Raw genomic sequence first — 16,050 nt, forward strand, 5'->3', positions numbered from 1 at the left:
AAAATCTGCCCTGCAAAAAGCAACAGAGAGAATGCGTAAACTAATTCTGGCAGAAATCCAGGCATCTCAGAGACTAACCAAAGCCCTCACTGATATTGGGATAGACGATCCGATAGCGGTCAATGGAACTGCAGCCCCAGGTGAAATCATGAATGGTGCAGAGAGCCTGGCTGAAGAAAACCCAGTGACTACTAGCAAAGCAGAGACTGACTGTGTGGCATCAGGGGATTCTGCGTTGCTGTGTTTACCAGCAGTCGACAATGAGATGGATTGAACTCCTTTCTAATTACATGAAATGACACTCATGCCCACTTCTCAACACACAGACGCTCATTCATATCCCAGACGTGGCTGGAGGGGGCGGCTGTAAAACTAGGTCCCTATAACGGCAACATACACATCGGCAGCTGGCATTTAGGGTGCATCACAAGGTGGGGATTGGGTTGCATAATTGTCTGTATTACAATTGGAACTTTTTTTTTTTCCTTTTACATTACTGGATATTAAGATCTATTTAATAATCCATTAAAATCAGATTGTACGATTGGATGTAGTTATGAATTCCAGCCTTTTGGTGCAACTATGTGGTTGACTAGTCCTGGCCATACCACTGGTCAATGTTTAAACTGGGCTGTGTAGCTGTGAAACATCAGGACATTGAAAAACTGTATAGAACATCCTGTGTGTAATGTACCCCTCACTATGATTGATATAGCTATGCCTCGCTCTGTCACACTTTGATGTACCCAAGACCTGTCATTGTGATGTTCTCAGATTCCCAGAGATTTTTTTATTTGTTCATGGGATGTGGGCGTTGCTGGCAAGGCCAACATTTATTGCCCATCCCTAATTGCGCTCTCTTTATTCCCATTATACTATCATAGCATGATAAAGCACACAGCAACGTGATCGGACAGGCTTGGGGAATTACCTTTACCGATGCCAAAATTGCTATCACCTAAGCAGGTTACATTTCTGGAGAAAGGTCAAATTCAGCTCTTAACTCTCCATGTGATAGCTTTGAAACAGATTAAACCGGTCCTTTCCTGTTTTTCTTTAGACTCTAATGTTTTCTTTTATAGTGAGGTTCTGAGTTTTCCAGGGTCACACACTTTATTACTAATGTGCGTTTCAGCTTTGACTGACTGCAAGGTCCTTCAGCATCATCGTAATGACCTGTAGCAGATAAATAAATCCAACTGTCCAAGCCTTGCTGCCTTAAATTCTAGTTTAGCCTGCCAACTGCTTGCATCTGACCACAAGTTCAGAGCTTTCTTTAACTCTCCAGATGCTTGGTTCGTGCTGCAGTTTTAGTTCTCTCAAATTTTCCCTATTCTGAAGAAGCTTTTTTTTATTCTTCCTATTCGATGGGCTGAATGGCCTCCTTCTGTACTATTCTATAATTTAGACACATGTACAACATCAGAAAATCCATCGTTTGTAGCTTATAGATTAAGAGGCTTTATTTTTGCTTTCAAGTGTTAGATCATACTTCACGAATCGGGTGAATGCATTTTGTCAAACTGACGGTGACTGAAATATTCCTTCACTGTAGAATGATTTTTATAAGTTTTTATGAACATTGTAATACTGTGATCAGTTATTTCAGTAATAAAATGTGGACACCATTTACTGTTTGCTTTTTTAAAAATTTGCTGCCCCATCAACAATGAGCATAAAATGCTGGCAAAGATCAGGCAGCCCGGATGCCACCTACTGGCACATGGGTGGTGGTTTTGGCCGGGTCTCGTGGGTGAGAAGGGGAGAGAGCCTGGGCAGTAGAGGCTGACTTTCCTGGTCAGGCCTGTAGGAGCACTCCTGTCACCACACAGACAAGTGTAAGACTTGCCTTCGAGGGCCCCCACTTCTTCCCCAGCAGGTTGCCAGTCAGTCCACCCAGTACACCATTAAAATGCCTTTGGGGTCTCGGCATACAAATGAGGCTCTTGCCCGAGTTAGACAGGTGCCTCAGCCGCAGGCAAAAACAGCAGAGTAGGAACAGAGCGACAAATAGAGCCGCTTGATTTTAACTCCTGGTTGCTGATGGGTGGAGGGAGTTAAAATTTCCCCTTGAAAGTATTCGTGTGCCAAGGCAACTCAACTTGGACTTCAGATCATTACTGTCCTGAAGGAGCAAGATTGGGAACTCTACGGGTAAGCTTTGCCCAGATGCTTCCATCTCAACAGGAACTACATAATCTATAAATGGTCTGGCTGGGGTGGGGTGGGGATTCAGTCTCCCAATCACACTTGCTGAGGGGAGACCAGGTTGTGCAATATCTGCACTTGTTGTTTGCAGTGTGGAAATCCTGAAGCTGCAATGCATGGCCATTTATAATTCCATAGATGCAAACTATGTAACTTGTTTCACTCCTAATTTTTTCCCCAGCTATGAAACTGAAAAACATTTCATGCCATTCTGGATTATTTCCAAGTCCTCACACTGCTGGTAGGTGGGTTCGGCAGCACCTTCCCAGAATTCTTTAGGCTTTGCATCCAGTTTTCTTCTGGGAAACTGATGAATGGCGGTGTCATTAAATACATCCATGTATCTACTGCTGGAAGGGAATGCTGCCTCTTCAGTTATTGCCAATATCTGATGAGTACGGTTAAGAGTCAAAAAATGAAGGACAAGTTTCCTGGTTTTGCTTTCAAAGCAGTGATACATTCTTCAAAGGAAATGTAAGCTGTAGACAAGACGTTTAAGTGCCAAACCTAGAACCATCGAGGTTGACAGCACTGAAGGAGGCCAGTTGGCCCATGTTGTGCTGGCTCTGCTAGAGCAATCCAAAGCTCATTCCACTGCCTTGCACCATGCCAGTAGCTCCAGATCTTCATCTGCTTCAAATATTCATCCAATTGTCCCATAACGAGATGCAATGGCCTCTGCCTCAACTACTCCCTGTGCAAAAATTCCATAATACTCTGCACCACAAATCTTTTCTTAACCCCTCTCCTCACTAGCTGAGAGGCAATTTTAAATCAAAATAAATGATATTAACCTATTCTCCAGTGGAAATTCTTCCAGTATTCCCAAGTCTATCTTTGTAACTAGTTTCCCCAAGTCTATCTTTGTAACTAGTTTCCCATCCTGGATATCATTCTGATGAATCTAAACTGTACTTTCAGTAATACTTCCCATATGACACATCCACACTTGCCGTGAATAATGTGGTGGGAGGTCTGTTAGTATACAAAATCTCCAATATGTTGCATCCTGTTGATAAATTGGTGGATGCTAAATTTTGCTTCAAACTGAACCTGCATGTCCCAGTACTGGCCATCTATAATGGGACTGATATTTCATTCTATTTTCCTCTGGGAGATAGCACTAAAATATTACTTCTACTGCAACATCACAATTTAATAAGAATATCGCAGTGACTAGACATTATAAATCACACGTTCTCTTTGTACCAATGCAAATGTTGCATCTCCGATTACTCGGAGAGACAGAGGGGAAATTGAGCTGTGCTGGTCTGAGGAATCTGATGCAACGTCAAATCTAACTCGTGAGCTATCCAAGTCTGCTCTGTTCACATGTCCTGCTCCAGATAAAATGTGCAGCAATCTTGGTGAGTTATTTTAGAGATGTTAGAGCAGAGAACGCCAAGAGATTTGATAGAGGAATTTAAAATCATGAAGGGTTTAGATAGAGTAAATCAAGAGAAACTGTTTCTAATGGCTGAAGGGTCAGTAACCAGAGGGCACAGATTTAAGGTGATTAGCAAAAGAACCAGAGGCGACATGAGGAAAAATTTTCTTTACGCAACGAGTGGTTAGGATGTGGAATGCACTGCCTGATAGGATGGTGGATACAGATTCAATAGTCGCCTTCAAAAGGGAATTGGATAAACACTTGAAGGAGAAAAAATTGCAGGGATATGGGGAAAGAGCGGGGGAGTGGGACTAACTGGATTGCTCTTCGAAAGAGCCGGTACAGACTCGAAGGGCCGAATGGCGGCCTCCTGTGCTGTACTATTCTATGTCATAGCACCAATAACACAGCCACGTTTCTGGATTCTGTGACCTGGCAATTCGTAGGTTTGAATCTCTTGGAACAGTTCAGAGCAACTTAGCCCTTCACAACCCAACTCTGCTTAAAATCAGTGCAGTGGGTTCCTACTGGGGTGCTAAAATTGGGTTCAAAGTCCCTGGGATGGGGTGGAGGCAGAGAGAAAAATCAGCCTGCATTCCTGCTCCCGACTGCTAGCCGGTTAGTCGTGCTGGAAGGAAGGGATGTTGGGTGTGAACCGAATCGGGTTTGGCTGTGATGGCCTCCAGAGTCAAATTTATAACTCACATGAAAAGTGACAATTTCATCAAGGTAACTGGAGAACGACTACTGCTGCCACCCATGGACTCTAACCCCTCTGTATGAATCCGGGGGTTCAAGAGTAGCAGCAAGGAGAGAAAACTGGCCACTAACTATTCCAACGAGGGCTTTTTGGTAAATATTCCCACTGTAGAATTAGGAAACCTTTGAATTCAAAAGCTGTGCGAATGATGTACAGTGGGCACCCTCCATGACAGAGCAGCTAATATGTGAAAACTAGAAATGATGATGATAGGAGGCAGTGTTTGTTGTGGGGACTCGTGAGGGGTACAGGAGCTTTATAACCAGGATTGGTTATTACCAGTCCAGTTTCTACTGCAATAATCTTCTTTGAATTGCTGACTGAAATCATTGAAGGATACATGACTAATGTACGTGTAGTCTCTCTGTAGCACACGGGCTGGCAATCTGCAATATATTAAAAAAAAAATCAAGCCCAACCTTTTTTGATAACCTCAAAACCATCTTCACATCACCTCCTTCGAAACCTTCTCTCCAGAAACACATCTAGGTGTTTCGTGGCTGTCCCTGATAATTTATTCCTCGGCTCTATTGCCCTTTGGTTGAAAAATTTTCACTTGACTTCTCTTCTTATTCCAAATTCTTTGCTTGTATTTCAATCTTTCACCATAGTGAACAGTTTGCCTGGATGAACTTTGCCAATTCCTCGTAACTCAAATTAGATCAACCTGAAGTCTCCGCTTTTGCAAAGAAAACCATTCCTTATCATTTAAAATCCCGATCCCTGGAATCATTTCCTCCTACAATGTTCCGTAAACCTGCCTCAGAGGGTTCAAAGCATGTTCTTCTATTTCCCCCCCCCCCCCGACTCTATTGTTATCCCAACTACTCTCTGACTTTCTTCAGTTGTGAAGGATGAACAGGAGCAGCATTTCCTTACCTCTCCTCTATCCCTTTAAAACTGTTTCCGATGAGGATAGTTTGGGCGAGTTTTTGTGGTGACCAGTTTTTCCACAGGAGGTTGTTGTAGAGAGCTTTGCCGCAATGAACCATGTAGAAGAGAGTTGGCCTGCCGATGGACCGCTTCCCTTCCTAATAGATTTTAACAATAACATCGTTGGATACAAAAACACCCATTTTGGATCATATTGACAGCTAAAGTTTGTTACTGGAATTATCTTATCTAGAAAGCTACATTTTTGTCAGACAGGCTTCACCTGGAACACAATGCGTGAATCAAAACATGCACGTGTCAGTGCCTTTCACCTCGTTTTCCACGATCACCACCATCCCACACTCCTTCAAGAATCTCTTCTCCCATTCTGTAAACAGAGGATCAAAGAGATGACAGCCAGCTCGAGGGATCTGTTGGACACATGAAGTGAACTCACAACTTACTGAGGCAGGAAACTGAGTGCAGCACTATGTTCTTGGTGAGATTCAAATGTTAAATGCTTCCAGTCTGGTCAGTTCTAATTGTACATGGCTGCTGCAGAGTGGGATAAGGCAGGGTACCTGCCTCTTTTCCCCCACGCCTCCCCCCAATTTCCCCGTGCAGTGAATTAATGATCTTAGCCTTGCTGCCACAGAGAAGGTCCAAGAGGAGGCCAGCTGCATTCTATGAAATAGAAGTGAAGACCAGAGGGAGTCTCACCAGGCTGCAGTCACACACCTGGTGCCCAGGACAGAAGCATACAGCAAAAACTCAAGCAAGACTTGTGCATAAAAATAAAATGATTTTATTTGTGATTCCCATCAAGTACTCCTGGGTCAGATATGACATGAGTTGGATCCAAAATAAAGCTCCCTTTAAACTGTCCCAACAAGATGTCTTGCTTTGTAACTATGATTTGACACTAATATTGTGCAGATTAGTAACCCCAGTGGAAGAAGTTTGTCATTTTTTATATATTGTATTGACAGTTCAGAATGGACAATCTATAGTTTTTTGTAGTGTCCCATTTATAACACTGCAGTAGACCATTCTTCTTCTAAATGTTGTCACTGACTTGGTTCTACACCAACCTTATAAAAGCACTAGGCAATAGATGAGTGGTAGAAGCAGTTAGTAGTGGGGCCAGCAGGTTCACCACTGGGGTCGAAGGAAGGTTATTTACCTTCTTCATTGTAGGATTCGCAAAAATCCAGGAAAATACAGTCTACATTGTAAAACCCCTGAAATGGCCACATTTTATGAACACAAGATGGAGTTGGCAGATCACATGACTCATTTCAGAAGGACATACCACTGCAGTATCTTACAGAAACCTGAGTCACCACCGATTAGAAGATTCCAGAACTGACTGCAATTGATATGGTAAAATGGTTACAGTAGTAACGAAGTCAAAACAAAAGTATTTACACCTCAAGGTGTGTTAATTGCTAGCAAAAGGCAAACCATCTCTGAAATCGCAGAGCACAGACAAAACCTATTATCTGTACCAAACTCAGAGGGACACAGGACAGATCCCATTAGTTTCATTTACAAGACATTAAATTAAAGTACCCGCTTTTGTCAAAGCAGCCTGCCCATTACTTTAACAAAAGAAAACCCCTGATTTGGCGCCAAGATAAGAGCAAGAAAACAGTATAACTGTTGGGGGAAAAGAGACAAAAACACGGTTTCACACAGACACGAGGTCAAAGGCAGAGCGAGTGGAGAGGTTCGATTACGGTTCGAGGAGCACGGAGGGCCTACAAGTTCGAGCAGGAGCAGGTTCAGGAGCCGGTCCCATAAGGAAGATTGGAGATCCCGGACGATACAGGAGCACCAAGGTCAAGGACAGTTTTTTTTAAACCCTGGTGAGCATAGAGGCCCAACTCCACCTAGCTGATCTGGTTGAGGTGTACTTTAGACGGGAGGGTTTTTAATATTAAGGGCTTTGTAATTCAGGAGTGTTATTCATCCTTCGTTGTGCCGTGCGCTTTCTCCACCCCCGTTTTATTATATCGCTGATCTAGAATTGATGTATTATGATAGTCAAAGTAACTCTTGTGTGTTAAATTTTAGTTCCCATTGAGAGGCGTGTTCATGTTTTTTGTCTGCATTGTTTCTTCATTCTCTATGTTTTATTCTCCTTAAAAATAAAGATACCTTTGATTTAAAACTTACCTTGTCTCACCTGATCCATTTGTCTTCCGAGTCACAAGTTGGGCCAACACATCAAGGTGGTCTGGCAATAAGCCCAGTGTCTAGAACCGGTGAGGGGGGAGCGCTTTGGAACCGCTCACGAGCAGTGTGAAATCAAAAACCGATCTCACACACCACAAGCTCGTTAAAACGACCCCTTACAGAATGGCGACCCAGATGGGACACTGGCTACAGAACCCTTGTGTGGTGGACAAAGACTCGGGTGAGACAGATGTTATGGAGGACAGGTTATCCTCCTACGTGTGTGTCAAAGTAAATGTAGCAAAAAAATGGGTATATGACCTGTTAGGAGCCGAGCGTCCCCTAAAGGCAGCCGCCCAGTGGACGGCTAGTAAAGAGCACCGCAAGGGCATTGAAAAAGCGGTGTGGCTTATGTGCTATAAAAATCAGGTTCTGGTACTGGACCACACGGTGGCCAGTAAGGAAACCAAAATTAAGCATTTGTCCCGGGAGCTGCAGGAAAAGGTTGCAGCGGAAGGGAAGGTGCTAGTGGCTCTGGAGGCCATAAGCCAAGAGAGGGCAGCGATGGTCCGGGACCATCGGGGGAAGGTAGAAAGGCTGGAGGGCAAGATAGCTGAGCTGGAGGGGAGCGCTAGGTTCAGGGTTGAACACGTAGAGTATCAGGCAAGAGAATCCAGGGAGAAAGAGAGGAGATTAAAAACGGAGATTAGCCGCCTTACAGGGGAGCTGAAGGCACAGGAGGAAAAGGTAGGCGAAGTAAAAGCAGCCTATAAGCTGGCCTGCGCTCAAGGGTTTGAGGAGGCAGACCACGGCCCCTGTAGGCAGGAAATAGAAAGCCTGAATCTGGCATTGGCCAGGGCAAAGGGGATGATATGCCTCATTAGCCCCAAGGTCGGCCAGGCTGAGTTCAATGGTAACCCAAGGAGGGAAGTCCCGCAGGCAGCCCCCAGAACAAAACGGGTTAGGGAACCCGAGATTTCACAGCCACCACCCCTAGCCCCTAGTTTTCCAGAGGTCTGGGATCAGGAGGGGGTGGAGGATGAAGAATCCAAGGTAGACCAGGGTAGCCCGAGAGAGAATCAGGGACCGGGACCGGTGTACCCCGTGACACAACAGAGGTACGGACCACCCGGTGACGACGGGGAACCTGGGGACCTCCAGAACCAATTCCTGGTGCCACACGGTGCGCAACAATTGCGCTCCATGGTGAGCTACATCCCCAAGCTCACCATGAAGGGGGACCCTTCTCTTCACTTCAGGGAGATAGAGCAGGCGGCCTGTGTTAACGACTGCGACGAGGCAGAGAAGGCCAAGATGATGTTGTTCTCCCTGGGTAGCGATCTCCTCCAGACGCTACCCGATGGGTGTAAGAGGGGTCAGGAAAATTATGGCAGGCTGAAGGACGAGATCCTGGAGGCCATGGGGATGAACCAGGGGAGTCCGTTCACCCGGGTGGAGAAAACAGTCCAGCTCCCCGGGGAATTCCCGCAGGCGTTCGCGGACAGGCTGTGGCCAGTCTACCAGGGTGCGTGCCCGGGAATGCCGGCGCGAGCGAACCTGGACGGGGACCAGTTAGTCCACTGGCTCAGGTGCCTGATGAATAACTCCCTGCCCCGCGTTCGAACGCAGGCAATGGCCTGGTTCGACCCCCGAAACCCTCTGACCACGGAGGCGACGGTGATCCGCCAACTCACCGTCACCTTTAGAAACGGGAGGGATAGTGAGACACCCCAGCAAAACGGGAAGGTTTGTGAGGTCAGGCCTGGTGACCAGCCCCGTAAAGAGTGGCGCCAGGAAGGGAGCCGTCCCAACCAAAGCCGACAAACGTGCTACGGTTGCAGGAAGGAGGGGCATTGGCGCAGGGACTGTAAAAATCCCTGGAAGGACACAAGGGAGAAGGTCCCCACAGCCCCAGCCCAAGCCCCGGCCGCACCCGCAACCTCTGCCCCAGATAGAGAGACGGAGCCAACTGTCCCTCAAGAGCTGCTGGACGTGCTGCTGGCTTCAGTGAGGTCATTGGTCCTCACTAAGGGAAAGATAGCAGCCACCACCAGTCCAGCGGTTCCCCCAACCCCTTCCCAAAGTGGCCCGCAATGACTGGAGCCTGCGCAGCCCGTCTATCTATGTGCGCTCCAGTACGACGGATGGAAGAGACCGCTCGTGCAGATGGAGGTAGAGAAGGAAACGGGGACTTATCTGTTGGATACGGGAGCTTCATGCACCGTGATCCATACGGGATATCCCACCACCTCACCTCTGTCTAACGGGGTTCCATACGTCCTATCGGGGTTCACAGGGGCGGAGCAGACGGGTGCGTTCTCCAGGCCGCTCTCGATCCGCCTGGGCACACTCCAGACAAAGTGGACATGTGTCCTGGCGAGATGGGATGCGGAGGGAGGGAAGGGGATCCTAGGGGCCGACTTCATCTTGAGCCATGGGATCCTCGTGGACCTCAGGAACCATTGCCTTTGGGGGGCCAACACCGGAAAGGAAAGTGGAGTGGTAGTAATCCCGGGAAAGGATGGGAAGGGAACCCTGTGTACCATGAAGCCGAAAGGGAGTTACGACCTCGGTGAAATGATGGAGGGTATCCCAGAAGTATTTAGAGCCGAGGTGCAGGCTCAGTTAGGTGCGTTCGCCACGCACAAACACGACTGTGGGAGGGTTGCTGGCTTTGAGGTTAGGGTAGATGGGGATCCCATGGCCCGACCCCAAAGGCAGTACAACTTCCCAAAGGAAGCACAACTTCCCAAAGGAAGCAGAGGCTGATATGGAGGTGGCCATATCAGCGCTGGTACAGCAGGGGGTGCTGAGGCCTATAGCCACCCATGTGAACTCTCTGCTTTGGCCAGTTAAGAAACCGGACAATTCCTGGAGAGCCACGGTGGACTATCGGGTGTTGAACAGCAACATCCCTGCATGTGCCCCCACAGTGGCAGCAGTGGCCGACCTCATTGGGAGTATCCCCGCATCCGCGACTACATTCACGGTGCTGGATATTTCCAATGGGTTCTGGTCGATCCCTGTGCGGAGGGATGACCAGTATAAATTTGCCTTTACTTTCAAAGGGCAACAGTATACCTGGAATTGCTTGCCACAAGGCTTCCACAATAGTCCCAGCATTTTCCACCAATGCATGGCGGACAGCCTGAAGGAGTTCAGTCAGCCCCTTCAGTTAGTACAGTATGTGGACGACCTGCTCCTGTTTACCGACACGGTCGGGGAGCACGGCCCACTGCTGGCTGAACTGTTGGAACTACTGACCAGAAGGGGGTTCAAAGTCAACCCAAAGAAAGCGCAGATCGGTCAAAAGGAAGTCAAGTTCCTGGGGCTGACCATCCGCGCCGGAGAAAGGGCCATCGATAGGGCTAGGAGGGAGGCGGTACAGGAGTTACCGGTCCCCGTCACCATAAAGGGTGTGAGGTCGTTTCTAGGGCTAACCGGGTACTGCCGAGACTTCATGGAGGACTATGCGGCCATGGCAGCCCCACTACTCCGACTCCTGCACAAGGGAGTGGAGTGGTCGTGGGATGAAGGATGCCAGGCCGCGTTCGAGCTCCTAAAAAGGAAGCTGCAGACCGCACTGGCCCTGGGAGCGATAGATGGGGGAAGGGAGTTCTTCCTGGAGGTGGCGGCCAGCGGGGACAGTCTGAGTGCTGTGTTGCTCCAGGAGCGACATGGCAAGCTGAGACCCGTGGTTTACTCCTCCAGGGTGCTCACCGACGTGGAGAGGAGCTACTCGGTCTGTGAGCGGCACCTCTTAGCCACACACTGGGCTGTGAAAAGATCCGCCATCTTCACAGGCACCTCTCCCATCACCCTCCTCACACACCACACGCCCACCAAGATGCTTTTGGATGGGAGGATTAAGGATGGGACAGTAAGCAGTGCCCGCATTGCGCACTGGACCCTACTCCTCTCACAAATGGATCTGCGGGTACGAGGCCTGTGCGAGCCCAGATTAGCCGCCAACCTGGCTTACCCTGGGACAGCCCATCAATGTTCCGTTGAAGGGGTATGGGAGGTCGACGTTGGTCTCCGGGCTGGGATACATCCCACCGGCCGTGAGATTTACGTGGATGGTTCCAGCACAGTATCCGCTGGAAAGCGGCTCACGGGGTTCGGAGTGTATGACCCAACAGCTGACATTGCGTTGGCGATTAAACTCCCCAGTACCATGAGCGCCCAGCAGGCAGAACTGTCTGCTGTGGCGTATGTGGTTACCCATTCCGAAGTTTTCCCTACCCCATACACGATTTGCTCAGACAGCATGTTTACATGCAATTCGTGTACCGAATACCTGGCCATCTGGTCCCGTCGCAGATTCACTTCCGCGGATGGGAGGCCCTTGGTGGTAAAGCCCCTGCTGGAGAAGATCCTAGTAGCCATGGGGGAGAAGGGTGAGGTCTTCATCCACAAGGTGAAGGCTCACTCCTCCACAGAACCTCGCGGTCAGGGGAACCAGCGAGCTGACGCACTGGCGAGAGAGGGTGTCCAGACCGGCATTTTCTGGGACCCCTACGGGTCCGGACCAGTGGCAGCTGTAAAAGGCAGGGATGGGATCCAGAAGAGTGTAGGGGTAGCGCTAGCCCCGGACCGCAAATCGGTCCAATCTCAGGACCCTGCCCTGAGAGGGGTATTTAACGCGGTTAGCGAGGGGAAGAAAATGGAAGGCCCATATGGTGCAGCATCCCTGTCCATAAGAGAGGGAATGCTGTTTAAAGAAGAGCAGTGGGTGGTGCCTCAGCAGCACCGGAGGGAATTCCTTCAACTGGCCCATGAGGGACCAGGAGCAGGGCACCCCGGGCCTGAGGTCACCTGGCAGCGGGTGGAACAAGCAGGATGGTGGCCAGGACTCCGGGAGGACGTCCGGGAGTTTTGCGCGAACTGTCTTGTGTGCGCGGCAAATAACCCCGATCCTCACAGGAGGAAGGTGCCGATGGGACACGTTAGGAGGGTAGAGGGACCATGGCAGTCAATCCAAATTGACTATATCGGACCCTTACCCGCCACCCAGGGAGGCTATAAGTACTGCCTCGTTCTGGTGGACGTGTTCTCTAAATGGGTTGAAGCCTTCCCCTGCCGAACAGCCACAGCGTTAGGGACTGCGAGAATCTTGGTGCGGGAGGTGTTCTCGAGATGGGGACTGCCCCAGTTCGTGGAATGCGATCAGGGAAGCCAGTTTACCGGCCAAGTAATGCAGAACACCCTGATGCTGCTGGGCATTCAGGGGAAATGGCACGTAGCCTACAATCCACAGTCATCGGGGATTGTGGAGCGGATGAACCGCACCTTAAAAGAAAAAATGAGGAAAGAGATAATGGGTTCGCCCCAAAGGTGGGCAGAAGTCCTGCCTCTTGTCCTCATGGGGATCCGCTCCAGCCAGTCGAAGAGTACGGGGTACTCTCCGCATGAGCTCATGGCCGGGAGGGTCATGAGAACCCCCACCCATGTCCTGGCCCCAGTCCTAACGGAGGGGCAGCTAAGGGAGGTGAATCGGGACAAATTCGCCCGCACGCTCCTTGAACGCCTCCAAAGGATCTATGGGGGGGCCGCAGGTAACATGGGGAGGCAGCACCAGGGAAATAGGATGCTGCTCGAGCCCAGTAAAACCCATCGCTGGGAGGTAGGGGATCTAGTGATGGTAAGGAACTTCGCCCGTGTGGGGAGTTTTAAGCCACTTTACATGGGTCCCTACAGCATCGTAGATCAGGCCAGCCCCATGGTGTATGCTGTGAAACTGCCCCGGCGCACAAAATGGTTTCACATCAATCAATGTAAGCTGTTTAAGCCGGAGGCAGGGAAGCAGGCAGCGGGGGCTGAAAAAGGCAGCAAAGAATTAAAAACTGCAGGGGAGCTGCAGCCGCAGGTCACACAGGCTGGACGAGCAGCCTGCGTGAGGGGAGGAGTTGTCCCGTCCACACGGGAGACTCCCCCATTGTTCTGGGACCCAGAAGGGGAGGGGCCGGAGGTCCTAGGTCCTGTCCCTGGTCACCCAGAAGGGGAGGAGCCGGAGGTCCTAGGTCCTGTCCCTGGTCACAAGGAAGCCGAGTCGGAGGACGAAGGTCCCGCCCCCAACTGCGGTGAAGGGGAGGAGCCGGAGGTCTTAGGTCTTGCCCCTGAGTGTAGCATTAGAGAGGTGGCGTCTGGGGGTGGAGACTCTCAACCTGGAGTCCCAGGTAGTGGAGAGGTGCCCGCCGCTGACCCAGAGCCTAGGGAGGCGGAGCCTGCGGGAGGAAGCCCACAGCCGGCAGTCGTGGGGAAGCCACGGACTGCAGCCAGGGCCAAAACTCCAGCCAAGGGTCTGACCTACGAGGAAGCCTCATATGTGGTGACCCTTAGACGGTCAAATAGAAAACCGCAACCGAAGGAGGTTTGGTCGCCGGTTTTCACAAGAGGGACCCCCCGGAAGAAAGCTGCGAGAAGTTTAAACGGTCCACAGCCAGCAGCCACAGGCTGCCAGGGACCAGCAGCTGAGACCGATGTGGGAACGCAGCAGGGGGAGGCCTGCGACGGTCCCCGCAGGTTATAAGCTGGCCGTCCGGAGACGGGCGGCAGATGTATATATTTATATAGTTTTGGGTAATAAGGTTTAGTTTATTGTAATTTTAGAAAATAAGTAATGTGGTCTTCTGGAAGTATGGTAGCACTTTGGAGCGGTAGAATGTGGCAAGTTTTAAGTGAGCTAGGGTCGCGGGACCCACTCACCCCGCACCCAAGCCGAGGAGCCCAGGGAGCCCGGCTCGAAACTTTTTTTTATCTCTCCGCCAGATCATAACAAGATGATGCCAGTCGGAGGCATCATCCTCGCGGCCCTGGTGGGCCTCAACGTCGCCTGGAGAGGAGAAACGGAGGATCACCGTATCTTTGGATGCTCCGGGGAAACTGCGCCTCTGGCCCACGACGGGCAGGGCCTGCGCGAAGCAGAGGAAGTCGCTGGGTACACCCACGAGGGCAACTGGCCCGGATGGCTGGGCTCGAACGCCACAAAATATTCAAGCGAAACTGGCTTCACATACGGGGTGGTCTCTTTGTCGTGTCCTCGGATCAAGATCCAGGCCACGCGGATCAGTGTGACTGTGGGGATACGTATTTGCCTAACCTGCAGGGGGTATGTCCCCCTGGATAGGTGGTGGTGGCTCAGGAAACTGAGCAGGGACATGGGGAACCCCAGAGGAAAGTGGGAAAGGTTAGGGAACAACACTCACCAGACTATCACAGGGACCCAGGGAGGGTTGACAGTGTGCTGGGATAAATGGTGGGAACCCGATCAGGGGATTTATGTGTGTATGTGGGGTTCAGAGAAAGTCTGCCCCGCAGGCGTTTCCATCATTTTCCACAGCCAGTGGCAAGATAACGGGAGGGGGATGGACTGGGAATCGCGCTTGGACGCATGCGCGGTCCCCTACTCCCCAATCGCGGTTAATGCCACTGAGCTAGTGACCCGCCCCCGACAGCCCCTGCCCACGACCCAGACATCATGGACGGTAGCAGAGGGATGCCCCACCACCACCAAGGGACCAGGGAACGGTTTAGTATTAGTTCCCACTGGCCAAATGGCCTATCAGGGGGTCCATTACGCGGTGGCCTCGGTCATCCTCAACCTGACCGAGGTGCACCTGCCGGAATGGTGCCCCGTAGAAACGGCAAGGCTGTATCAGGCCCTGCTGAAAGAGACCCTGCAGAAGTTTTACGAGTTTGACTTCGCGGGGGTCAATAGAACTGAACTCTACACCGAGGGCCACAAGGAATGGGAGCAAGTGGGGAGACAAAGAAGGGGCGCCGTGAACAACTGGTTCACAGGGTTCAACACTGGGTCGTCCATCATAAATAGTATGGACGACATCGAATTACAACGGCAGGTTAACAGGTTAAAGACCCAGTTGAAGGGGATCCTCACGGACGAAAACCGGGTGGTGGGTTCGGAGCTCCATGAGGATCAGGCTATGACTCTCCATTTAAAGGAGATCATAGCAGAGCTGGAGAAGCAGGCTCAGACGGTCAACGCTCTCATTAGGGAGGACAGGAACGCCTCAGATCAGGCTGCCCAGAATGAGGTGTGCGTACTATACGGGGCATGGTTGCTGGGCGAGGGCCGCAGCAATCTGGAGGACTTAAAACAGGGTTTGGTCCCCTCCTGGATCAGTAACAAACACCTCGCAGCCCTCCACCCCTTTGAGAACGCGTTGAGTCCGTGCCAGCTCCGGCTCGCTTCTGAGGCCTACCCAGTCCCGGTGGACTGTGGTCGCTCCAACCACACCATCATGGGGGTCGTCGTGCGGATCCCAGTAATGAGTAGGGCGGCCCGACCTGCGCCGGTGTATAGGGTGGTGAACATTGGAGTCATTCGGGGGGGAGCACACGTCCGTTTCACAGGGGTCCCACCCTTCGTCATTAAGTGGGAGCATGCTATGACGGGGACTGACCTCTCGGGGTGCCGTAGCCGGGGAGCACACATAATCCTGTGTCCCCAGCACTTGAATGCCTATTCAACACCACAGTGCGGGTTCAGTTCTGCTGACGCTAAGCCTATCAATTGCACCATGGAAGCCATGGCACAGGGCCATGTTCCCCCACAGGTGGCATACATAGGTGGTGGGACATATTGTGTCGCCACCGCAGCGTCTCACTACCGGCACGG

General features: G+C 50.7%; 2 protein-coding genes across 2 annotated transcripts in view; one reads left to right on the forward strand and one right to left on the reverse strand.

Annotated features, from left to right (window-relative positions):
• Positions 1 to 1,628, forward strand: part of LOC147104275 (clustered mitochondria protein homolog) — an 83,275-nt gene extending 81,647 nt beyond the window's left edge. The window contains exon 26 of the mRNA XM_085961469.1: positions 1 to 1,628. Within this exon, the coding sequence (XP_085817595.1) occupies positions 1 to 274 (274 nt within the window). The 3' untranslated portion in view covers positions 275 to 1,628.
• Positions 1,438 to 16,050, reverse strand: part of srrd (SRR1 domain containing) — a 27,411-nt gene continuing 12,798 nt past the window's right edge. The window contains exons 4-7 of the mRNA XM_085961471.1: positions 5,564 to 5,662; positions 5,238 to 5,389; positions 4,699 to 4,744; positions 1,438 to 2,596 (exon numbers count right to left, since the gene is read on the reverse strand). Of these exons, the coding sequence (XP_085817597.1) occupies positions 2,390 to 2,596; positions 4,699 to 4,744; positions 5,238 to 5,389; positions 5,564 to 5,662 (504 nt within the window). The 3' untranslated portion in view covers positions 1,438 to 2,389. The remainder of the gene's footprint in view (positions 2,597 to 4,698; positions 4,745 to 5,237; positions 5,390 to 5,563; positions 5,663 to 16,050) is intronic.

This window comes from Somniosus microcephalus, chromosome 19 (assembly GCF_052327205.1).
Source record: "Somniosus microcephalus isolate GS21.2 chromosome 19, FLI_Smic_1.0, whole genome shotgun sequence".
In the NCBI taxonomy this organism is placed as follows: Eukaryota; Metazoa; Chordata; class Chondrichthyes; order Squaliformes; family Somniosidae; genus Somniosus; species Somniosus microcephalus.